The sequence below is a fragment of the Eurypyga helias genome, unplaced genomic scaffold (genome assembly GCF_000690775.1).
Source record: "Eurypyga helias isolate BGI_N326 unplaced genomic scaffold, ASM69077v1 scaffold12630, whole genome shotgun sequence".
NCBI classification, from domain to species: Eukaryota; Metazoa; Chordata; class Aves; order Eurypygiformes; family Eurypygidae; genus Eurypyga; species Eurypyga helias.
The window spans coordinates 29,358-54,514 of NW_010227685.1; the positions used below are offsets into that span (position 1 = coordinate 29,358).

Below are 25,157 nucleotides of genomic sequence, written 5' to 3' on the forward strand. Positions count from 1 at the left end.
CCCTATTTTTTGTTTATTTTTAGAACTGGACCAACAAATAAACATGACCTAAATTCTACAAGACAGAAGTGCACACAAGCACATTGTTAAATATCAGAATCTATTTGAGTTTGGACAATTTCAGCAGAACTGTACACACACATCTTCTTTAAAGCAGACTACAAAAAACTAATTCACCGATACAGTGAAAATGAAGAGTAAGGTCTCATATTTAAGACCAATAGTAAAGTCAACCTTTTAACTTCCTGTCTTCATATAAGGATAATGTGGATATAGCATTAAAATTCAGACATAAATCCGACAAAGGCAAAAAAGATAACAGCACTATTATGTGAAGATCAGTTTTATACTGTCATTAGAGAGAAGCAGGCATCAGGATGGAACAAGCTTCAAACTGGGCATGTGCGGACCCTACCGTCTCCTGTATTTAAATGGCAGCTGCTGCTGCCGCCCTTTGCTAAGCTGAAGATGGAGTGAAACAATCTGAAGCTCTAGTGACAAACTCTGCAATGGACCTCTCATTATTCCAGAGAATCTGACAACCTGCTTTAGACACAGACAAAAAGGTAAATTGTCTGGCTTGAATTCAGAGGAGAGCTTTTCTTTGTTATTGCCTAGATTTTCTTCATCTGAATAATCAGTCCATTCAAAGGGGAATCTCTTCTCCCTCTGAGGACCCAAACGGCACCAAAGTTGTGGAATCAATGCATGGAATGACTTGGAAGCCAATGTCTACACACTGATGGACCTGCCTCTTAGAGCCCCAACAGTAAGTGTTTTCTGTCACTAAAAGCTGTAGCAAGTAGTTCTGCTGGCAAAGCTGGCATTTATAGAACTGTGAATGGACATTTAAGGTGCATGTACACATTTAATGCTGTAAGAACCACAGAATGAAAACAGAATGAAAATTTCAAAATATTTTTATTCCTTTAACTGTTTATTTACTGCAGAAAGGACTGTAGAAGTAGTGTTTTTAGCAGAAGCACATCGGCAGAAGACAGGGAGTACACCAAATATGTTGCAAACCATCAATACAAGTTCTTGTGCATCAAACAGCTGTTTAGCAGTTCAAACACAATGCTTTCTTATTATTCAAGATGGAAATCCCCATCATTTCTGTAATAGTCTGTCGCTGCAGTGGAGTGCGTATCTAAATGTTAAAGAGTTGTTATTTGCAGTTACCCAAGACAGCTGTTCAGGAGGTTTTCCCAGGTAAGTTCTATCAAAGCTGTTTCTCAGTTGTTAAATAGTAAAGAGAAAGAAAACTTCCTTCAAAGTGTGAAGGTGAGAATCTGTTGTGATGACACTTCAGGATGGAATTTCTTTGGACACACTAAAAATATTCTCCATCCCACCCCACAAGCCCAAACCAAAGGAGTTCAGAAAGTCTCTTCCTGGTTGTGTGCCTCAGTATACTATTAGGACTACAAAGCTTTGTTCACCTGCTGTTTATATAAAAGTCTGTTTAAAAGTAAAGAATAAAAAAATTACCTAAGCTAATTTTTAAAGTTTTTAAAACCTGAAATTCAACTTCAAAACTTGACGTGGTCACACCAGATATTTTGGCATGGCCCACACAGCACAACTGTGTGCACGTTTCAAACACTCCAAAAGTTTTTATGCATAGAGAATGTTGGATTGTGTGTTTCAGTTTGATCCTACTTCATAGTGAAGGACCAGTAAATATTTTATTATTTTCACAGTAAAATTTCAGTCTGTCTATTCATTTTTTAAGTAAAATCTGGATGTGCGCAGTGTATTACAGGAAAATCAACAGAGAAGCGTCCTGAGCCAAGGCGCTTACAACCTAAATTAGATGGATAACATAAGAAAGAGGATAGTAGAACATAGCAGGGAGGGAGAAAAAGGACTGGAGAGCGCATGGCGAAATGGAACAGGATGCTGGGGAAGAGTGATTTACATTGGAAAATTAAAAATTAATTCTTTATTCTGCTGAAAGAGGTAATTAGTTGTCCACTTCCTCTCACTAAGGCAAGTATATTTTCAAACTTCTGCATTTTAATTTGACACAAAGATTAGTTTAAGAGAGTTTCAGGACTGAAAGCAATATGTGCTGCTTGGGGTTGAGATTAAATCCGGAAGACACGATACAAAATCTGCTATCCAAATTGCTCAAAGGGACAAACATCATCTATGGAAAGCCCTGCTGCCTGCTGGAAAGAGGGCTTAGCAGTTGGCGTCACCCCGCTGAAACCGTAATTGAGGTGGGATTACACTCCTCGTGTGCTGCCTGTCTTCAAGAGGCAAGCCCAGAAATCGGAGTAAGGAACTGTGAAGAAAAATATAGTGCTACAAGTTGTTTGAGGCCTCTTGCAGGTAGGCAGTACAAACACGACACCTAGAAACCCTGGGAAATTACAGTTTTTCTGTTCTGGTAATTTTGCTAAACTATATGATTTGTTGTAATGTAAAAGGCCTAAAACTACCACTGGTTGTCTAAGTCGTGCTGTGTAAATAAGCAGCTTTATTACCTGTGTTTGTTGGAAAATTAAGAACAAAGAGACCTAATACACTGCCAAAGTCAGTGTGGGACTGCCAAAACTTGCGATGTTTTGGACCTGGGCTCTATTCCATCAAAACAGTCATTCTGCAAAACCAATGACTATGGTTTGAAGCTAGGTGAATTCATAAAAGCAATGACATAGCAGGCACTATTTCCCTTTCCTTGTCTTGTTTTACACCAGAGTAGATATAAACCACCTGATGTCCTGGCAGAAGTAGCTGAAAAATGTCTATTTGTAAGTCTTTTCTGTTCCTGGCTTTTGAAACAATGTCACACAAATAAATCAATTAATCAATCAAAACCAGTGCTGAAATATGTCTGAATCCCCAAATGACCTTATGAGGATTTCTTCTTTCCCTGTAAATATAAACTAAACCTGCCACTGGGAGATGCGAGGACTGGGCTATAGCAAATATGGTTTATATTCAGCACAAGTATTTACATGCATGGCCTTGTTCCTACCATCATCATTGTTAGCTTTAGGACTCCAGGAATCAACGTCTCCCAGTGAACAGCAATTAAGTGATATGATTTCTTTTGAAATCTGAAAAAGAACAGATTTTTCCCCCAGTAATAGCTGAACTGTATTCTTTGCATGTTGTCCCTTTTTCACTTATACACAAATATTTTTTTCCTGCTGTGGGAGGGTTGGACTTTCAAAAATGGCATGTGTGCTATTATTCAGAGGTGAGCTGGTTTAGTTGTTTTGGGTTTGGTTTTTTTTTAATCAATTAGGAAATAACTATTTAGAAAACCTTCTTTTTAGGAAAATGTGTATAATAAACAGAATCCCAAGGCAGAATACATTCAGGCATGAAATATTCCTGGGTTTTATATCTAACTTAGACTTCCTTCTAACCCAGAGAAATCCCTTAGGAATCATGGTTTTATCCTGGACTGCAAAATTCCTTTATCCTTTCAACTCTCTTTGGACCAGCACCTTGCAGGGTCTTGACAAACTTTATGGTGAAATACAAGTTCTGCCCTACACTGAAGTTCCCTGTGGCTGCAGAAGGCACTGAAAACACGGTCAGTTCTGGCTTAGCTGTTCTGTTGTAGGCAGTAGACAAGCATTCCTTTAGAGAGAGCAAGGAGCATTTTCAGAAAGCAGACTGCATTAAACCTAGCTGTTTCCCTCCATTCCAGTGTTTCCACTTAAACCTGCTGGAAGGAAATACACCAACTTAGAGCAACTTTCTAACCTAGTAACTTCTTGCCACTGACTCTATTAAGGCAAATGACAGAGAAGGATTTAGAAAAGGATTACTCCAATATATGGAGGATAAAAATATGCTCCATTAAGATTATCCTTTCAAAGGGATAATAATCTTGGTTTAGGGTACAAACCAACTGCTAAGAGTCTACTGAAAATTAAATTCCCACATCACTTTCATTATGTGAGTTTCAGAGCTCTGTGAAACACCAAGCCATGGCCAACGGCAGGTCAATGTTTTGCCAGGAATACTGGTCTGAATCACTGTAGCACTTCCCAAGGTCCTTACCACACTAAAATTATCCATCTCATTCTGCAAAACTACAGTAAAAGTAAAGAATAAATATTAAATGACATGCCTATCAGAGATTAAAACCACAAATTCTTTCACAGTTCTAGCAAAAGGCCAGTTTCATACACACCCAAGCAATACTATAAAACCTGCTTTAAGGTTGACTAAAATGCCATCCTTGGCTAGAAGATACGTTCTCCAACTGTCCCTCAGTACTTACTGAGAAGATATTGTGTTACATTACTGTTACTACCTTGATGTCCTTCACAGCTTCCAGGACCATCTTGTTTGCTTGCCTGAGAAATATGTAGAATTTATATTGGCTGACTTTCAGGAAGTTGGTACTTCCCACTGAATTGTTTCCTACAGAATTAATGCCCATCTAAGCCACCCACAGCACAGTAGACCCGTGGGTATACTAGCACCCAGTGGTCCAGAGCCTCTGCTACAAGCATCTTTCATTTGCTGACTCAGGAAAGCTGTAGTCCATTGTCCATCTACTGGAAAATGTCCAACCTCTTAGCTTCCAGTGCAGTCTCTTTGTGCATTTGGTGACGTTTCAAACATGTTACATTAAATAAACCGTGTTGTCATATCACTTGGAAGAGAAATAATGAAGTGCTGGTTGTTCATTTTTCTTACCTTCATTACGAGGTGTTTATAGAAGGCAGGCTGAACAGAAAAACATGGAAGGCAACAATGCTCTCTAGTACCAGTGTGATTGAAATAGCTGTTCAGAGTACTCTCAAAGGACAATCGCTCCAGTGGGGATTGCCACAGTGGGGTTTTTGTTCTCTGCCGCTAACCAAGTACTCATACCATGGCGTGACAACAGAAGACAGACTAAACAAGGCTAATCTGGTGGGGAAACTGAATGGAGAAAAGCTGTAGGAGTTGTCTGATTTCTTCATTATCCTGCTGACCTGATTTCTTCAAGTCCTATCTTTTTCTTCCTGTTCTTTCTTTTGACATACAATTCCCTTTGAAGATCCAGAGCTGAACTTCATACAGGCATGTGCTTTCATCTTCTAGTAAGGAAGCTGTATGTATGCAACTCAGTGATGAGCTTGAAGTGCTTAGGCCTGATTTAATGCCTTGTCATCCAACTAGTACCTTTCCTTGAGTTAAAGAAGCTTTGAATCAGATCTGTGTTTCCAATACAAGCAGAGAAATTACTTTTTTAAATAACGGACTTTTTGTTCTTAGATAACAGCCAGAGTTGGACCCAGGCCTACAGCAAGTCCACACTAAAATGTGAATTTATTCCTCTGCCACGGACCTTTGCTTTCCCCATATGTTTAGTATTATTTATATCCTATCACTGCTCCAATACAAATATTATTCCCTTATGCTTTTCTCACCTGACATTTTTATTGACTCTGAATTTGTTTCCACCCTGAATAAGTCATTTTAGAGTCTTATACTATCCTTCAAATAACCTTTCCTCTGTTGTGATTTCTCTGTGTACTTATATTCATCTTTTAAAATTTTCCTTGTCCTTGGTCCTCCACAAATTTAATTCAACTTAAAGCCATTTTAATCTTTTCTTTGTAGCCAAAACAAGCTCCTTTGGTTGCTTCATTTCTGTTACCTTGATCCAGTTCTGATTAAATGGATAGCTATAGGGAACAACATCAGAAATCTCCATTCCATTAATAATCATGATTAACTTTCTGTAGAACAACAGCTAAAAAAAAGTTCTAGCCACAAGGCTAAGGAGAAAAAATAACCAAACAAAAAAACCAAACCAAAGAACACCCAATCTCATTTATTTAAAAGAGTTTTATCTCAGACTCTTCCTCTCCATTTGCTATTAGTATAGGGTTTTTTTGTTATTTTACTGACAGTGTGTTAAGGACAGCAGTTTCTACCTAGGCAAGATGCCCATTGATGTTGACGATGTGTTGCCAACTTACACTTTGCTGCAGGAACCTGAACAATAAATGTCATGATACTGTCATTCAGTTAGTGTATCAACCTTAACATTTTGCTCCAATAATAATAACAGCCAGAGCTACATTTTCTGTCTCCAAGATCAGAGTATTTGTCCAGCATTCCATGGCTGCTAATATAGAAACCCATAGAGCGTGCTCTACTTGCTGAGGATTGCTGTGGGCAGATCTTCAGCACACAAGTAAAGACAATCACTTCCAGAATTCCAGACAGTCCTGGGGTTCACCTCTTGCTACAGGCACACTGGTTTTAAATACACACTGTCTCTAGTAACGTCAACCCAATCTCACAGTTGTATTCAGAAGTAATGTCTGCATCTATTGTATGAATACCCGTTTCCTTTGATACCTGGGGTGTTGTGAAAAGCATTCCAGAGTCAGTGCCAGCCTGGATGAGAAAAGCCTGGCTATGAAGAAGAGATGGGATCTGTCCATGCAGATGAATGAGGACGGGGTTTGCTATTTTTCATTAATTCATTAGCTGGTTGATGCCAAGACATGTTTAGGACAGTGGCTGTTGCACAGAGGTGAGTGTTTTAAGTCTCCTTGCCTGACCTTCTATCAAAAGGCAGCAGAACAGTGATGGTTTGGACAGCTGTTCTTTTATTTGTACCAGGTCATCCTGCTTCCTGGGCACAGCCATATTTCCTTCATTACAACTCTGGGGTCACTGGGCCGAAAATGTGTTTGTGGCTCCTGATACTTAACTAGAAAATGGTTTAAAATTGTTATTTAAAGTGCTGTAGTCATCAGACTTGGCTACTGAATTTTGCTGTGAGTTATTAGTTGATTAAGACACAAATGTTTTCCTAAGTGCTTTATCACATACTTCTCAGAGAGCAAAGTACCTTCATTCAGTGCAGAGCAAAACCAGAACTGGTATGGGAACAGGCGTAAGGTATAAAGGAGTGGTGTTTTAGTTTTTCTCATCCTTAATTTAGTTTCCAAAATACTCTTGTTCAATGCTGCCAGGCTTTTGGTAGCTAAGTCCTGAACGCAGCTCGCAATTCAGCGCTATTCCGTGGGAGAAATGAAATAGCCATACTACTAAAGGAATAAATGCGTGTTTATCCATAGCAGATAATTTCTACTAGCCAGTGATGCCAAAGGACAACAGGAATCGTACTTCACAGGTATAGAAACTTTCCTGAAATGAAAACTACAAAAAACTTGTTGTTAAGTACTGCATTACTTACTGTCAGATGCCATGAAAAGGGTCCCTTCCTGTCTCTTTTTGTCCTCTATATCCTTATCTTTCTTTTGGGAGAGAATAGATTGCTTTTCTTCACCAAAATTCTGAATCATCTGTAAACATATAAGCCGCCCTTTGACCTTTGCACTGCTGATGGTATATTTATCCCTTGAAGATGATCAGTAGTAAATGTAAATTGAAAGCAAATAGCTTATTCTGACTTTTTTTTTTGCTTGCTTGCTGTCTCTTTGCATTCTTGACCATTTCCTCTTCTAGAATAGTACATGCCAGCTTATTCAGTGAAGTGTGACAATTATACCTATGACCTCTTGTTTACTCCACAGAGGATGACAGTGCAAGATGTTCCTGGTGCCTTTCCTACAGTGGATGTCCCAGACCATGCTCATTACACAATTGGAGTAGTCATTCTTATAGTGGGGATCACAGGAACCCTGGGTAACTTCCTGGTCATCTATGCTTTCTGCAGGTATCTTTGTTTTGCATGTTTCTAAATACTCAAATCTATGAACTTTAACAGTACTTTGACTGTGCCCTGCAAATGCAGTGCAGGCATACTGTCAGACTACTGTGCAGACAAAGTGAAGTGCACCGAGACATTGCTGTAGAAAAAAAAGTGGCAGCTGGCCATTTCCCCCTGACTTCTTAGCATTCACCACAGCCAGAGCAAAATTGTTAGCAAAATTGCTAGCAAAATTGCAACGAATCGCCCAGAGATGCCAGGCAACAGAAAAGCAGCCAAAGCAGGAACCTTCCAGTGAATTGTTTATTACTGGGTGAACTGTATCTGCACAGGACTGATGGGATCTTTAGCACCGGTGTCTCCCACATACCTTCTCTCTTTCAGGATTCCTTCCTCCTGCCGAATACTACTCAGGTTCTTTTTCCCTTCTATTCCTTACTGGTTAGGTTGCTTGTTTTCACATTTTCTTACACTTGGCTTATTTCATTTTCACTAAAGACACATTCTAACTTTTATATCTGAAGGAAATTGGATCTCTGACAACAATGTGATATTTTCACCATTCCTGTTCACTCATCCTGTGTCTGTTTTATCACACTGGCATGATGTCCAGGCCAGTAAGCTTCCACTTCATGACTAGCCTTTAGGCACTAGGGGAATAAACCAAAATAATTGCAATTATATGATAATTTGGCTTCATTAACTTAAATTACTGGAGTGTGGATGAAAGTAGTCTCGGTCTTGAGCATGTACTTATGTGGTGCATTAAATGGGACGCTTCAGTATGTTTATTCGGAGTAGATACCAGCAGGTAGGTGTGAATGACATGGCTTTAGGAACAGAAAAGGTGATGGCATGCAGACCAGATATGTGAGGAGGAAGTACATGAGCTAGCTTAGCTCTCTGACTAGTCCCATACAGGAAATCCAGCCACAGCAGTTGCAATGCCACTGGAGGACACAGCCTGTCCTCATTTGAAGATGTTATGAAGACAGAGAGGGATACTCATAGCAAAGTATCAAGTACATGAGAAATTTGGAGGACACATCAGATGCCTACCAAGCAGTCTCAAGTACTGGCAAACTGTAAGACAGCCAGCTGCCTGAAACAGAAATATGTTCAGTAACTTTGCAGGCTACTGAACAAATCCAAGCGGCCCATAAGCATCTACTAATAATATCTCTTTGCTCCTAAATTGACAGATAAGGGACAGTAGTCCTAGTGATTGATTCTGGATCAGTGCAAGGAACCCATCACTCATTCTGGTATTTTTCAGCTGTGTCTAAGACTGAAAATTAGAGAAAGGAGCTCAAAAGTTACACTGAGTCTCAAACTTAGGAGCACTCAGTTGAGTGTACCATTTAAAATGCTGCACTGTAATACTGTGAACAGCATATACAGACAGGATATGCAGAAGGTTGGCTATTGCTCTCTTTAAAGTCAGTGTCAGGGCCAGTGAAGTCAGTGTCATAGAGAAGAACTGATGTAAAACAAAATGCTTTATGTGGTACATAGTGAATTTGCTTAATCCCTGTATTTGGAAGTCACTGTTGATCTTATCAGCAGTGGAAAATGTGCTCCCCTCCCCCTGCTTAACACGACCCAGATCCAGCAAATCCATAGAGTACTTCAACTTTAATTTCCTGTTAATCATGTACATGCAGTGCACTGGGTCAGAATATTTAAAGAACAATATGATTTATCCCCATCACTGAGCTGGTTATCAAAACAATCCTCTAAAGTGCACTGGAGTATAAGGGTGTAAAGCTGAGCCTTGCTTATGTTCTCTCGTGAGGGAAATGCGAAGCACCCTGCTGTAGCTTGCTATGTAGCGTGCCTTGGTATTTGTGAAGCTGCCAAGGCTCACAGGAAAGAGTAACAGCATAATTAACAGTGCAGCAGTGTTTAGCAACATTCCTTCTGATCTTTGTAGGAGTAGGAGCCTTCAGACTCCAGCCAACATATTCATCATCAACCTAGCTATTAGTGACTTCCTGATGTCCATTACGCAATCTCCAGTTTTTTTCACCAACAGCCTCCACAAACGCTGGATTTTTGGTGAGAAAGGTTTGTATATATTCTTTCTAAGATATATATTTCTAAGGCTTGTATATATTCTTTCCTAAGTATGTTCTTACCATAGGGGCAGTTAATCCACTACTTCCCTATCTTCAGGTACACTTGCAGTGTTGAGAGCATTTCTCAATATTGTTTCAATGTTGACATGAATGTTTCTTTGAACATTTTGTGTGTGCAATAAATACATACCCACCAGGGAGAGAAAAATTACATACATGAGATAGGTAAATACAAAGGTTACATTGGCAACGTAAGGAACACAACTAGTCTTGCCAGCATTCTTCCCCAGTCATCTCATCACTCAGTGACTGGCTGAGTCCTACGACAAAGAAGGACCAACTCCCCCAACACACCAGCTTAAAGGCTCTTCTGAATAACTTGCTCTGGGACTTGCACCTGGCAAACTGAGGCAAGAAAGCCTGGCAAAAATGTGTTTTCACAACAGAAATAAGCTTTCGTATATATAACTGTATATTAAACTTATATAACTGTAGTAAGAGGAAGACTAGTCTTTGCCTCTTGAACAGGTACTGACAGAGAGGAAGGTCAGAGCAGTGATGTTGCTATTTTGATCTCCTACGACCAAAAGCACTTTTATTTCCAGTACCATTAAGTGTTCAATTTCATAAATATTAAAATAAAAAACAAAACCAAATCCCTGTTTTTCATAATTAGGTTGTTTGAATAATTTAAATCACTCATTAATATATTCATAGACTGCCTATTTACTTCAGTTATGCTGACCTTGAGCTGTAAATGATTCCATGATAGCAAAGTAGCTATAACCCATTGTTAAGCAAAACAGCTCTTTCTATGGAAGCCAGAGTAAAACTGGAGCTAAACAAGATATTGATGGACTGCTGAAATGATCCCACTAGGAACATCAGTAATCAGTGAGTGAAAATATGTTAAGTATCACTGTCTCCAGCAATTCAAGCAAACAGAATCTCTGAAGTTTATCTCCATGGATAATGTAATTAGCAAGACAGCAGCTTTGAAATAGCATTGCAACTGCAGGAAAACCAGTTCCATTGCTTTACAAATTCCAGAAGACATTAATTCACAAGAAACAGACTTCAACTCTCCTAGAAATTAATTAGCATGAGCAGATTAATCTCTCTGCTACTTCTGTCATCTTCATTGAAAGGCTGTGAGCTGTATGCCTTCTGCGGAGCTCTTTTTGGCATTACATCTATGATCACTTTGATGGTGATTGCCTTGGAAAGATATTTTGTCATCACAAAACCTCTGGCTTCTGTTGGAGTGACGTCTAAGAAGAAGGCCCTAATAATCCTGGTAGGAGTCTGGCTGTATTCTTTGGCTTGGAGCCTCCCACCCTTCTTTGGATGGAGTAAGTAAAATGGAATAATTTTTTTTTCCCTCATAGCATTGGATTAAAGATTGGTTACAGGTATATAAGAGGGTTGAATTAATGGCTTGCATATTAGGCTTGAGTAAATCAATTTCAAGAAAAATGATAAAATACATACTGAAACTGAAGACCTCTATTAAAAGAAAAAAAATCCAGTTGTATTACAGCATATTGCATGACAATGGCACTTTTCTTTATATTCAGTTACTTACTGAATAAAGTAAGATAAAATCAGTAGATAAAATCAAGGCCAAATTTTATGAGGGATGCGTCTGCTTATTACCTCACACCTATTTCAGTTGAGCAAAATTCAACAATATAAAAATGAAATAAATGTATTTGTGTTTTTTCTGATCACTTTTTTCGTCCTCAAAGGTGCTGTGTAAAATAGCTGTCAATCTAAATTTCTTTATTCATATAAAAGAGGAATACAGTCCGAGTATTTTGTGCAAGTACATCTTCAATAAGTCTTGATGGGCAAATTGTACTAAGTGTTGATACCATTTAGACATTGGTATCTATGCTAAGGCTTCCAATCAGGATGGCATTTAGTAATAATGAACTAATTGCCTTTTGTAAATGTGAATTTTATGCCTACAAATTGGAACACACATACAGCATCTTGTTCCTTGCAGCTTGTAACAAAGAGAGTTACTGTTAGTCTTCCTCATTTGAATCTGCCTCACTACCATTAATTTGTTTCCTGTGAGTCACCAGTTTCAGTCAGTAAGTTAGAATGAACTCATCATTCAAAACCGCAGCCCGTTATTGTGCTCCCTAATTCCAGGAGAGAATGTGTCAGCTCAGCTGAGGTGGGGATACAGCAATGTTTGCTTTTCCCAAAGGATGCTGCAACCAACTCAGTTACTGAGTAGAATTTCAGCAGATTTTTGTTAGTCTTGTTATTGTCATTCTGGTCCCCCATAAACATGAAGCATGTTTAAGCAGGCAAAGTGCAATACTGAGAAGCAGTCTTCAGTTGAATGAGAAACTGTTAGAACAACAAAACTGCAACGTAGTCTTAGATTCTAGATTATTAATTGGAGGAGGTGGAATAATTGCTTGAAGGGTGTTGTTATCTTGTCATTAGATTCTAATAGCATCCACAGTACTAACACTCATATGGTAACTGGATGCATCTGAACACATCTGGTGCAATATTTTTAAGAGTTCAACAGAAAAGATCACTGTAAACAGTGAAAATTAAAATACAAGGGTAAGAAGACATTGCTGTTGATGATTTCTTTACTGAACAGTATGACAGTTCCTTTAACGAGCTTATATTTTGTCAGACAGAATATTTCGTATGCATGACTTTTTTTTTTTTACTTGAACTCAACTTCACTTCATGACAAAATTAATTTGATCTGCAGAATAAATCTCTCTGCTTTGCACAGTAAATTTCTCTTATCTGCATAAGCTTAAAAAGTGGTAGCTACAGCAATCAGTTTCATTTCACTGCCTGGGAAGACAGCAATTTGACAGGAAATGGAGATACTTAAAAACAATACAGGTCTGTTCCAAGACCAACTGAAGTATTTGGAGGGATGCCCTTTGATTATGCTGAGCTATCAACAGTATTCAAGAACTGAAACAAAATTATTGTTTTCCAATCTGACGCCTTAGACTGCTAAACATAAATGCAACAGGGCAACACAGTAAAACAAAAAAAAGGTGTTTTAAACGAAGACTCATGTATCCTTCTGAACTCTTTTTCCCCCTAATAGAATAGGACTAAATCCCATGTTATTCTGAGTATCTTTCTTTAATTTCTGCACTCAGAATCAGAATCACTTCATGGCTTATGCCTTCTCCTGTCTGCCCTTCCAGGTGCGTATGTTCCCGAGGGTCTGCTGACTTCCTGTTCCTGGGACTACATGACTTTCACGCCGTCAGTCCGCGCCTACACAATGCTGCTGTTCTGCTTCGTCTTCTTCATTCCTTTGATTGCTATCATATACAGCTATGTCTTTATATTTGAGGCTATCAAGAAGGCCAACAAGTAAGTAACCAACAGTCTTAAGTTTTCATCCTTCTGTTTAAGTGACTGCTTATTTTCTTGAAACAAAGACTAACAGAAGAAAATGGGGAAATTTTTCACTTTTAATTTGTATGCACAACTGAGACAGGAAACTAAACAAGAATTCTGTCAGTAGTCAACATGGTAAGAACTACAATCCTTAGAAGGTCCATTCCTGAATTTAAGCCAGAGCTGTTCAGAGTATTGTCTAGTGACGCTACGGGTATGAGCAGCAGCAATAGAAATCTGAAGGATGAGAAAGGACTACAGAAATTAACCAACCCAAAGAAATACGAAAGGGACATCAGAGACACCTAACACCAGTGTATCAGTAACTATTCCACAGGAAAATAGATGGAATTGAACTACAAATTCCATGTTTGCCAAAAGGTGACAAAGAGGTAAAACATTTAATCACAGGTCTCTGAAACAAAAACTATTGTAAACCTAAAGGCCAACATCTGCCATTACATTTGTAAGCTGTAGATGTCTGCCCTGTAGTTATCAGTGTGTATATATATATATAATGACTGAGAGTAAATTAGCAAAATCAGACCTAGGGAAGCAAAGATTTCTCTAACTATATTTAATACAGTGTTGTGCAGTTGGCTTGAATACCTGATTTGTGTGGAAATTCTCCTGGCACAGGACTATTTTCTTCACTGAAGCACACCTGAATTTTGCCATTGATTAGTGCAGTAAGTGTATTGAATTGTGAATACACTCACAAACACACATTCACACCTTAAAACTGAATGACTTTTCGCATAAACTAGCAAAAGAGTAATTGTTGCCCCACTGTATGAAGCTATTTGCTCAATGCCCCACCTCCTCTTTTTGCTGTTGTATGTTTATTTCCCCTAGGTCTATTCAGACATTTGGATGCAAACATGGAAATAAAGAGATCCAGAAACAGTATCAGAGGATGAAAAATGAGTGGAAGATGGCCAAAATTGCCCTGATTGTCATCTTGCTTTATGTCATTTCCTGGTCACCATACTCTGTTGTTGCTCTGGTAGCTTTTGCTGGGTAATTATGAATGTATCAGCAAAGGAATATTCAGTGAAAGCAAAAGGTGTGAAATTGTAAGAGACAGATGAAAGTCAAAGCTACTTGTGAAGTTTAATGCCTGAAGTGCATCCAAAACATTGACATATTTTGGAGTGCCATTTAACAAATGCTGCCTGTAATTTTTTCTTAGTTTGTCTTAAAAAAAAAAAAAAGGTAAAGAAAAAAAGAAAAAGAAAACAGGAAGGTTATTTTAGTGGCAACATAATAGTACTGTGCTGATGGTTTCTGAGTGCAGAGTCTCTACGCTAGAATATTTGAACTATCTGAATTTTATTTAGTGCCAAAATGCTACATAAGGGGCCCAAAAATATCCACCTAGGGGTTGATTCTCTTTTCTTTCTCCACTTCTTTTACTTACAGAGGTCTGTTCAATTTCTTGTGTTACGTCAAACTGCTGAAATTCCTTATGGGTATAAGCAAGTTCAAAGTTAGTACTTACTTGCACTGGGGAGCTTTTTGATGCTGGATATAAAAGATCACTAATATAAATCATCTAAGCATGTTCTTCATCTGTTTAGTTGTCAGCATTTCTTACAGTGATTTCCACAGAAGCATGATACTGTTAATACAGTATCTGTACATAGCTTGACACCAGACTGTAGTTGATACAACCCAGGTACAAGTAATGGACCGGGAGTCTGGATGCCTTGGCTCTGTGCGGGTATTTCTCCCATGTTAATATGTGAATCTTCCTGTGCTTCAGTTTAGCCTGTGTATAAAGGGTGTGACCATCTGCTTTAGAAAGTCTTGTCAGCTTCAAATCCTCAAGTGGAAGACTCCTGTGCAAGTACAAAACACTTCTATTTGTATTTTTAAAGTCAGTAGATCTTCCTAAAATTGACGCACGGGATAAACTTACTTCTGATGGAGCATTTTGGGAGGCAGGGGTGAGTTTTGTTACACACCTAAGGAAGAGGCCACTGGAGGGCCTCTTCTCAAACACAGCATAGGTAGGCAGCTTCCTAAACATAGCATTTCTAAAATCTTATGCTTAAGAAGCAAAAATGCTAAGGGCATTCTCTCCCTTTGTATCCAGAGGGACAATTCCAAGGAGTAGCTAACATGCAAAAGCATGAAGGTAAACAGGTTCCTCATTCAGAAATGCAAATCCTTAGGATGTGTCCCATTTCCTGTGATGGGGGGGGCTTAGGTACTAGGCACCCACCATGGTGATATGTGACGTCTAGAGACAGAGGAAGAGCAAGAAGACAAAGAAATGCAGCACAGCTACCCTGCAGCACTACTTGCTCTAAGATACCCCCCAAAAAAAGAAAAAAAAGGACCTGCTTTAAGCTGAGCATTTTAGCTATGTAGAACTGTCAGGCTGGCCCATACGATCCAGCATCTGCTTTAGGAACTGGACTTGTTTTCTAGCCCACTGACAGCAATCTGGACAGTGTTATAACTCCGCGGTGTGTGACAGATGAGCAAGTGCAAGTTCTGCTCAGGAACGCATCTGGTGAGCAACACAGCTTCATGCAGTTTTCTTTAGCATTTCTGAACTATGCCTTTTAGGCAATCCTTCTGCGATTTTTCAGAGATTAATAGAACAAGAAGCCTGGAGGCCTTCTGTGGACTTACATTACAATGAACTTGGATAAAATCACTGTATGCCATATATGGGAAGCAGACTTGGAGTCTGTGGCTGTAGTCTTGGACTAAAGACAACTCATCTGGCAGAGCAACAACACACAAAAAATGAAGGAAGAATCTTAATTCCTTTAGAAAATATTTTGGATGGGGAACACTGAGGTAGCGCACAGTAATGGCCACTAATATTGCTGGTCTACAGGTTGTATCTTCTGCGAGTGGTTAGCTTAAACAAAAGCCTTTGTCACTGTTTGTTTCTGTTAGCTGAACTACCCATCAGTCTTACCAAAGCACTCTCTCTCAGGGTCAAAACCTCCGTTCCAGCAACGTCATGCTGTTGTGTGTTCTCCAGACTCTGTGAAGAATGACACCTCTAAGCAATGCTTTAAAAGTATGATTAGGAGAAGCCATGTTAAAAATTGTATCTGAAGAACATGCTACTTGGACAACTTTTATCAGAGAAAAGCTTTAAATTAGAGGTGAAATGGCATCTCAGGCAGCTGACAAAATGATTCCTGTATTACCACTGGCAAACCATTTCCACTTCATCACCGAGCATAAATATTCCCATAGTATGATGAAAAATTTCTTCACCAAGAAGATGAGCTTCCATCTACTTACAAAGTAGAAAGAGAAAAAATTCTCTTTGCTGTTTGTTTGCAGCACTCATATGAGAGACCTTCTGACAGAGGATTGAGAGGAAAACCTGTTTTCTCCTATAATATTATAGGAACACAAGGCTAATTGAAAGATGGAGCTTAGGCTGCCTTTTCAGGAAGAAGAGCAGTGATAAAGGAAGGATGTTATCCTTGGGAGGAAATACTGACTTACTGGGCAGTTTCATTTAGAACGCTTGATACCAGTGTAGGAAAAGTTTTTCATAGTCTCTAAGCAGGTGTACCAGAGAATTTGGTAGAAACTGCCTAGGAAGTGTTACTGTTATTTTGGTCTGAGCTGTTCTGTTGACTTTCTTCTTATCAAGACCTTACGGGCTGCTTCAACCAACCTTCAAAAATTAACTGGCTGATAGCAGCATGGCAGGTAGACATCAGCCATAATTCTTTTATCCTTTAGAGTCACATCACCTACGTATATGCACGGTCACAGTAACACATGGACCTAATGTATGACACCTGAGAATCCCTTCCCTGTTTAGTTCAGAAAAATACTTCCCCTTCACTGTTTGGTTAAGATCAGGCAAAAAATAAAGTTTGAATAGGAAAATAGATTTATTAGTTTTCTGTCCCTATAATGCCTCATCCTGCATATCTGTTTAATGACTCAGTGAGTATATCTCTTGAGTTTGGAACAGCTAGACACTCTGATGAACGTACATTCACTTACTGAAGGCTGACTCTGTCCCGAGGGTAAACAACATGGGAATTACCACCATCCTGAGACACAGTAGTGAAGTACTGTAAGAGAAGCCCCAAAAAATCATGTTTCTCAGAAATGCAATTAGGCTGGTGTTGATCTTTACAGGCAAAGGGTGTAAACTTTATTCTCTCACTGTTTGGGTAGAGAACTCCCCCTTTTACTCCCTCTGTTGCACTAATAAAGCATAGTCTTGTCAGTGTATAACTGTGTAGACTACAGAGAACTCAGTACTAAATATATGATGCATTTGCATTACTCTAGGTATTCCCACATCCTAACACCCTTTATGAACTCCATACCGGCTGTGATTGCCAAAGCTTCTGTCATCCATAACCCCATCATCTACGCCTTCACTCACCCCAAATACAGGTAAGTTCACTCTTCTAAGCTATGTTTAATATAGCAAAAAAAATCAGACAGTAACTTTGTCACTTTTAGGACTAGTACTGAACTCTGCTTCACCTGCTCATTTTACCTCTGCAAGACAGCCTCGCCCTCGCCAAGAAAACTTCTCAATGCCATATAAATGTCAGTGGAATTTGTATCTGGAACAAATTACTATGCAGATGGGAGTTAGAGATGTTTATGGATACTGATCTGTATTTACAGATTACATGATAAAAGATAGAGACCTTCCCACCTCAGAGGAGAGCACCATAAATTTTTGAACTACTTTCATGAGCTTGTCAGTGTTGCAAATAACAGTTCATTAAATTACCCGAGCCAGTGAGAGATGCAATTCAGTAAGTCAATCCACCTCTTCCCTATTTTGTGGTTCTTCCCCACCTTTCTTCAAGCTTTCATATTTCAGATAGTATTTCTTCCAAGCGGTAACATCTAGGGTCATTACCATATCAAGTTCAGATGCAGTCTGTGAGGTCTGATGGATGGCAGCAAAGCCACGTATATGCTGCTGTTTCACCCTTCACAAAGACCTAGTGGGGACCTGGATAGAGAAGAGGTGGGCATGCACATCTAAGTGGGAAAGGACAGGAGGAAGAGGAAAACTAGGCAAAAGATTTTCCTTACGCTGCATATGAGGAAAGCAACACTGTAATCTAACTGCACTTTTTGTACAACTCCACAGATAGCCAGCAAACAGATGTGTAGCAGGAAGCTAGAATAGCTGCTTAGGGGAAGATTAAAATAATTCATTATGTGGTACTTCTGCAAGGTTCAGTTTAAAGGGACAGAATTTTATTTTTGCCCTGATTAATCTGAGAGCAGATAAAACATCATTTTAATAGCTCCCTTCAGTTCGAAGAGTTATACTTTAATGCCCTTATCCCTTCCAAGCAATAAATTTGAGTTCTGCAGAACACTGTGAATAAGTGATCTTGCAGGGTGATTGTATATGCGAGATTGGGTATCTGGGAAACTCTTTCTGTACCCAGTAATTTTCCAGTCCATGCAGCATTAGTTCATCTCTCTGAATAAATGCATTGTTTATGATGACTGAACTTTTATGCTAACAGAAAAAATCTGACTGGTTCTACCTCTCATCCATTAGAACAGCCATTGCAACATACGTTCCTTGCCTTGGATCCCTGCTGAGGGTTTCTCCTAAAGACTCACGGTCTTTCAGCAGTTATCCCTCTTCCAGACGTGCGACTGTAAGCAGCCAGTGTTCTGAGATAAGTGGGCCGCAGAAAGGAAAAAGGCGACTGTCTTCTCTCTCTGACAGTGAATCAGTAAGGGAGACACTTCCATTTTTAATTGCAAGTAATTCATTTTCATATAGAGGCCATCAAATGGTAGATTCTTCAGATGAAATGCATTATGGTGCTCATTACAAGAGCTCCGAAGAACGAAGAGGGAGAAAGTGAAATAGAATACAGAAGGCTGAAGTGTAAAAGCAGAATGTAGATCTTCGTATTCTTCATGATTTGTGATACTGAAGGAAGAGTGGAAAGATGGAACGAGGAATTTTAGAAAGTAAAGGAATCTTAGAGTCAGAGCACCCTTGAAAGTCTGATCATACTTTGAGAACATACTTGGTCTGACCACCGGTTTGGAGCCTGGACACACACAAAAAGAAACTGCTGGTCACTATATATTGCTCTAGTGAAAGCAAGATTGTAATGAAACAGATAATGCTTTCTGAAAGTGGAGCGGGCTGTATTTGGAAACATATTAATCATCAGATTTAGACAAATCAGTAAATCCATTACAGAATCATTGTCACAGAAGACCTCAACAGCTTGCTGCTGCCAGTCTAAGTGAAGCCACATGTTTTGCACAGCAGCTGGAAACAGGGCAAGTATATGGCATCCCAGGCTCTCCCTTGCAACCCAAAGATACATTACTAAGTGACTGAGCACATTAGTATGCTCTTTGCAATTGTTTTAAATGAAATTTCCAAATACATGAAAAGCCATAATATTCTCAGTGATTCCTTTTCGTAGTCAATATAATCACTGTATCTAATCCAGACCAGTGCTGAATTCTGGCAGCTATTTATAACAGTGGGACTTCAAATCCTTTGCACTCTGTATACTTTGACTTCTCAGTTCCATCGAAATGAAATTCTTCTGGCTCATAGCTACCGTTCAGATGGAGTATTTTATAATTGGTTAATAAAAAAAGAAACATTTTTACATTGCATCTCGTAGCCTGTGATTCCTGATTCTTAAAAACCCAACAGACTCCTTCAGGAACACTGTGTGTTCTTGTATCAGCACCAGTGCCAAAGAAGGGGAACCATACAAACAATTCAATTCTTTTTGCTTAGGAAAGCCACTCATAATATTTGAGGTGGAGCAGTGGAATTGAGAAGGAAAATTACCCAAAGTGAAAGATTCAAAGCAATTGTCATGCTTCAGTCTGGGATTTTGTATAAGCCTTGAGTAAGTCTGGATCTTGTTCAGAACAATAACAGAGTCAAGATTTTTTGACAAGAATATGTTTCTTCTAGCTGTTTGATGTGACCACAGAACACTCATTTATTAGTAATACCAGTTTAGCTGAAGTGCAGAGTAGAAAGAAGGGCTCAAGTTTAAAGCAAACAAATTTGCTCCAATGCTCGCTGGTAATTCATTTTGGGTTTTTTTTGGTACCATATGTGGCTCAATTAAGCTATAAGATTTCTAGACATACACTCACAGTGCAAAATGGCAGTACAGTGCAAAATGCTGCCATGTATTTTATATCAAGGTTGGTCATCAAACTGTAAGCCAATAAATTATCTTCATGCAATTTTTTTTTAATTCTGTGGATGAAAAGATATTATGCACCTTGGAAAATCCTGAAGAAACAATTTCCAGACAGTTCTTCGCAATGAAGAGGAGCCAAGCTCCAGAACAGCTGCTCAGAAAATAATGTTCCTTCCATTTTAAAATTCAATCAACCGGGACTGTAAGTGCTAACACACTCTATGCATGGAATGGGAAGCACAGTAGACAGGTTTTTTTTAATGCCGGAATCCAGCAAATAGCCTAGCCCAACCTCTTGTGCTTCAGCAAAAAAAAATATATTGTCCTCCTGGATATTTTGTTAAGCTCTTCTAAAAATCTTCCATGGAGACATTTCAGTCTGGAGACACCTCACTCTGTAGACTCATCTTCATTACTTCTTTCCCAATAGTTAGAAAGATGCTTCTGAAAATACAGTCTTGTCACTGTTCTGAATTACTTGAATTTTTCTTTCCCCTTCTTCTGTGTTCCCCTTATCATTCCCATATTAACACATAAAAAGCAATTCTGATCGTCCTTAGAGCAGTCAATCTGTTATGTATTAAAATTCTGGTATAGCATCAAAAGCTGGGATTCTCTTAGAGTACAGACTCATCAGGCAAATTTCTCCAGCTCCATCAAAGTTCACATTTTTCTACACCTTTTATTTTTATTTTCTTCCCTGGGGAAAGTTCATCAAAGTATCTCTAATTGAAAGTATCAGTAATTGCTTTGAGTATTTTCAAGCCATTACATACTCTCATCTGATGGAAGCTACATCCAAAGCTCACAGATTGCTTGTGAAAAACTTTTGCTGTGTGAAAAAACATTAAGAAAGTACATCACACTGTTATGTTCCCCCATTTTAAGGCAAGATACACTGTCAAACATAAATTAGGCTGGTTTGCCATGAGCTGCTCCTCACAACCCCATTAGCTGTTTCATTATTTTATTACAATTTATGGAATTCTGTGATTCCTCATCACTGTAGTGAAATGGCTGACAGAGTGAGGAAAACAATTTTTGACTTCTAGGAAATTCTGGTGGATTGGAGCTTTTACATTTTTTTATTTTAATTTTCTCATTAATCAGAGCAAAGTTTATAAAATCAGGGCTCCTTCATGAAACAAAATGTTTCTAAAACACCGATTCTGCAGTCCCCAGACATTTCCTTCTGTTTATTTCTGCTCCTACCCAAGCCACTCTGGAAACTTTGGCCCTAATTCCTCCAAACACCTGTGCTTCCTCACTGGGTGCTCCTACGGAAATACTGTCTCCTCAGAGATACGAGAGGCAACAGACTAGAAATTGTTTGAAATTTTGCAGTATATCCTGCGGAGAAAAAAAAAATAAACACTCAAGCAAACTGAAGCCAAATTTTAGACTCAATAGACTTGACAGTTTTGTTTGTACCTCTTAGAAGCAAAGATTTCGTGAAGTCATATGTGGTGGAACTTTTGTGAAATGTCTTTTATACAATGTCTGTCTCTTTTACAATTTCTTCTTAGGTAAAACTGATTCTCAAGGGGCAAATGGGACAGAAGTCTAAGGAAGCTAAAGTGATTGTTTTTGCTGTATTCATTTTAGGGCTGTACTGACACAGAAGCTGATACCCCCAGTGTGTTCTCCAGACTTGCTACCAGGCAGATTTCCTATAAAACGGGTAAAGACACAATTCAAAATAGTGACATAAGATCCAAACCTAAACTGAAGAGCCATGATTCTGGGATTTGTGAGAAGGTAATAGACTGCATAATATCTAAATTCTCTGACAACTGGTAGGTTAACAACTCTGCACATTTTATCGTAATTAACCATGAATGTTCCTGCCAAGAAGATGGGGATAACCTATGAGTTAACACAATGAGTAATGACTTAGAGGCTGTAAAAGGTCATCAGCTTTTCATTTGCACCCTGGTTCATTATTCAGCTGTATTTGTTGCCTTTCTGACAAGCAATTGTGCTGTTTTAGTGAACTTAGCATCCAAATGGTACGTTGTCTTGTATCTGGTTTTAAGTGTGTATTCAGTAATATTTGTATTTCACTGTCTAAATTACTTGGTCAGTTGTTCTGTTGTCTTGCCTTTTACTATTAAATGAACACATATGGTGAGAGGCAAAACCCAAGGCTATCTTTAGCATATCTCTAGTTTTCAGACAATCCTCTGCTGTCTTCTTTTTTTTCTTTTTCCTATACTTTGCATTTCACATATGTAAAATACTGTGACATACCTATATGTCACTTAGGTCTTTCTTATCTGTGTTCATTTTTCAGGTAGCTGTAGATGCTGATGACATACCCGTAGATGCTGATGACATACCCATGGTGGAACTGAATGTCACAGAGTACACCACTACACTTACTGTAAGAATTATTATTTTAATATTAGGCATGGGTCTAATTAATTTAGGGAACAAAAACTAATGACAATCCCCATCTCTGAGCACAAATTAAGCTATTTTGAGATGCAAAAATCACACAATACTTCCAGCAGAATATAGAAAACATGACCACAAAAGGTAGATTGCTGATGAAACTAAGCAGAAGTAGAACACGTAATACAGGGTTCTCTCTAAGTCCAGCTTCTTCAAGGAACTTAAATATTTTCTGGAATTCAGTAGGTCCTCTGGTGAGGTCTGTAATTTCCTTAGTGGCGCATGGAAGCATTAGCTTTGTGCCATCTTTATATGAATAATATTGTCAGTAAGCTGAGATAGCCATTCTGATGGCTGTACCTCTGAGACAGCCACATGTGTTGTGGCAAGTACTGATGTACAAAGCGACATTGTTAATTATTTAATGTTCACTGTTTTGGGTAGCAGCAAACATCTAAAAAATGCAACTATGAGGAAATCAAGGCAAGTTTTTGAAACATGCCATATCATCTATTCAGTAACAGGTTCTGCTAATGTCTTTTTCTTCTCCCATGTAACACACACAGTGATAAAAATTCTTTGACATCTGCTACAAGTGAGTCAACTCGCCTTAATTCCTGACAGACAGGGGAATAAGAGAAAAGTGTTGACAGGTGAAAACAAGACAGTTTTATCATTCCAGTATTAACTCCACTGTAATATAAACATCTTAAATTATCTCTTTATTGTTAGTAGTGATCCTTATGAGCTCTTGCTAGCCTCATCCTAACACTCTCATTTTTTGATCCTGTGCAAGTGACAGCTAACATTGCTATTGTCAAAAAATGCTAATTACTCTTACCCTCAATTCCTGTTTTCACTCAATCTCTAGTTTGCTTCCCCTTTCAAACTATCCGTGCTGTCAACACTACGTTTTACATCACCTCTTGCCCCAGTGAACCTAAACAGTCCCTCTTTATGGAGGCATTCATTATTTGATTGAATAAATTGAGTGTCTGAGCATATTCACAGCAGTTTTGTTCATAGCTGAATGTGCTGTCATTAGCCTGGTCTTCCATCAAAATAGACCAGCTCTGAAGTAGCAAGTGCAAGGTTTGTGCTTTCAGGGTTGGTGTGGTGGTTTTTTTTTTTTCATCGTCATTCATTAAATATTGAAAAAATGTTCAGATCTACTTTTTCCTTCATCCTTTATCTTTGGTTTTGAGTCAGTTGTGGGGATCGGCAAAGTGCTTGCCTAAATATATGCCAGATTTTCGTAGATGCTGCAACCTGATCACCTTGTAGATACTAGTGTCTTCCATTTCTTTTAAATCCTTGCATCCTTTAGAGAGGTGAGAGCCTGAATGGTATTGGACAAAGAAAAGGAGAGTCTCACCACGGACCATCTACAGCCCAGATACCCAGCATCAGAGTAACACACAGCAATGTCCAAGGAGTAGAGCTGACTTCTGGATACAACTCTGGCTTCCTGTACCCTAAGATCAACAGCCACAAGCAGAGCAAGAAGTCCAGCAGCTAAGTGAGTGGTGCAAGTCAGAATGTCACCGTAGCCAATGCCTCTGCAACACCTATGGACCAGCTGAATCCAGAACACCTTCCTACATTGTTCTGAAATGCTCCTACAAAGACACAGAACAAGACAAGCAAGGATAATATCAAGGGGTGCGAGCTTTTCAGCATCAGAGCTCTCTCCAGTGGTGCAATTCTTGATCTGAGTCACACTGTAATTTTATTATTTCTTCTTTATGCAGCTCATGAGACAATTTCTTTCACTTGGATTTTATTCTGCTCAGGTATATTCCACCACTGCATGGATCTTACCTAAAAGCCTCCAAGGATTAACTTGAGAGGGAGGGGAAGTATGAGATTCAAAACTGGCCTTTGTTCACTTAGTGTAATTTTAACTCCAGAGCTATTCCAGAGCTAAAGCTGAGAGATCTGGGGGAAGATGTACATTACTTCCTGAAGATGCTTTCTTCATTATTGTGAAGTTCCTCAACCAAATGAAAACTTAATCACATAGTCAGTGCTCCCTTCTCTCATTAATGACATATTTTCCTTCATTTTCCTCTACAATCCAATTGAAAGGCAATGCACTTGAGCAGTAATTTCAGGTCTCAGATCGTTATTTTAATTTCTGAGATTCTGGGGAAAGAGAAAGGAATCACACTGAGGATGAGCCTATGGTCCTTCCCATATTTAGGTACTTTTTCCAACAGTAACTTAAGAGACCAGTTTAACCCACTCTTCAGTAACTCCCCAGAGCAATAGCAAAGTGTTAGGAAACTCCTTCCAACCTTCCTTTAGCAGGTTTCATGAGAAGAATGCAGAATTCAAAGTAACGTTTGTACTTAAATTACTTACGGGTACGTCCATACATCTGCCTTTTAATAGTTCAAAGTAGTTTACCTTTAGATGTACTTTTCTAAAGTAAATCCTGGGAGAAGA

The 25,157-nt window shown here is 38.9% G+C and overlaps 1 protein-coding gene across 1 annotated transcript; it reads left to right on the forward strand.

Annotated features, from left to right (window-relative positions):
* Positions 1 to 635: 635 nt before the first annotated feature.
* Positions 636 to 24,228, forward strand: LOC104513688 (melanopsin-A-like). The gene is made up of 12 exons (XM_010157135.1): positions 636 to 769; positions 7,518 to 7,660; positions 9,588 to 9,721; positions 10,881 to 11,084; positions 12,936 to 13,107; positions 13,990 to 14,154; positions 17,425 to 17,532; positions 18,674 to 18,854; positions 21,921 to 22,065; positions 22,619 to 22,698; positions 23,154 to 23,196; positions 24,041 to 24,228. The coding sequence occupies exons 1-12, from the start codon at positions 743 to 745 to the stop codon at positions 24,226 to 24,228; spliced, it is 1,590 nt and encodes a 529-aa protein (XP_010155437.1). The 5' UTR covers positions 636 to 742.
* The last annotated feature ends 929 nt before the right edge of the window (positions 24,229 to 25,157 follow it).

Excerpts from the sequence above, each read along its gene's own strand:
- LOC104513688 (XM_010157135.1), top strand. The coding sequence starts at position 743 with ATGGACCTGCCTCTTAGAGCCCCAACA. Across the intron at positions 13,108-13,989 it reads GCTATCAAGAAGGCCAACAA|GTCTATTCAGACATTTGGAT; the intron begins GTAAGTAACCAA and ends TATTTCCCCTAG. Across the intron at positions 14,155-17,424 it reads GCTCTGGTAGCTTTTGCTGG|GTATTCCCACATCCTAACAC; the intron begins GTAATTATGAAT and ends GCATTACTCTAG.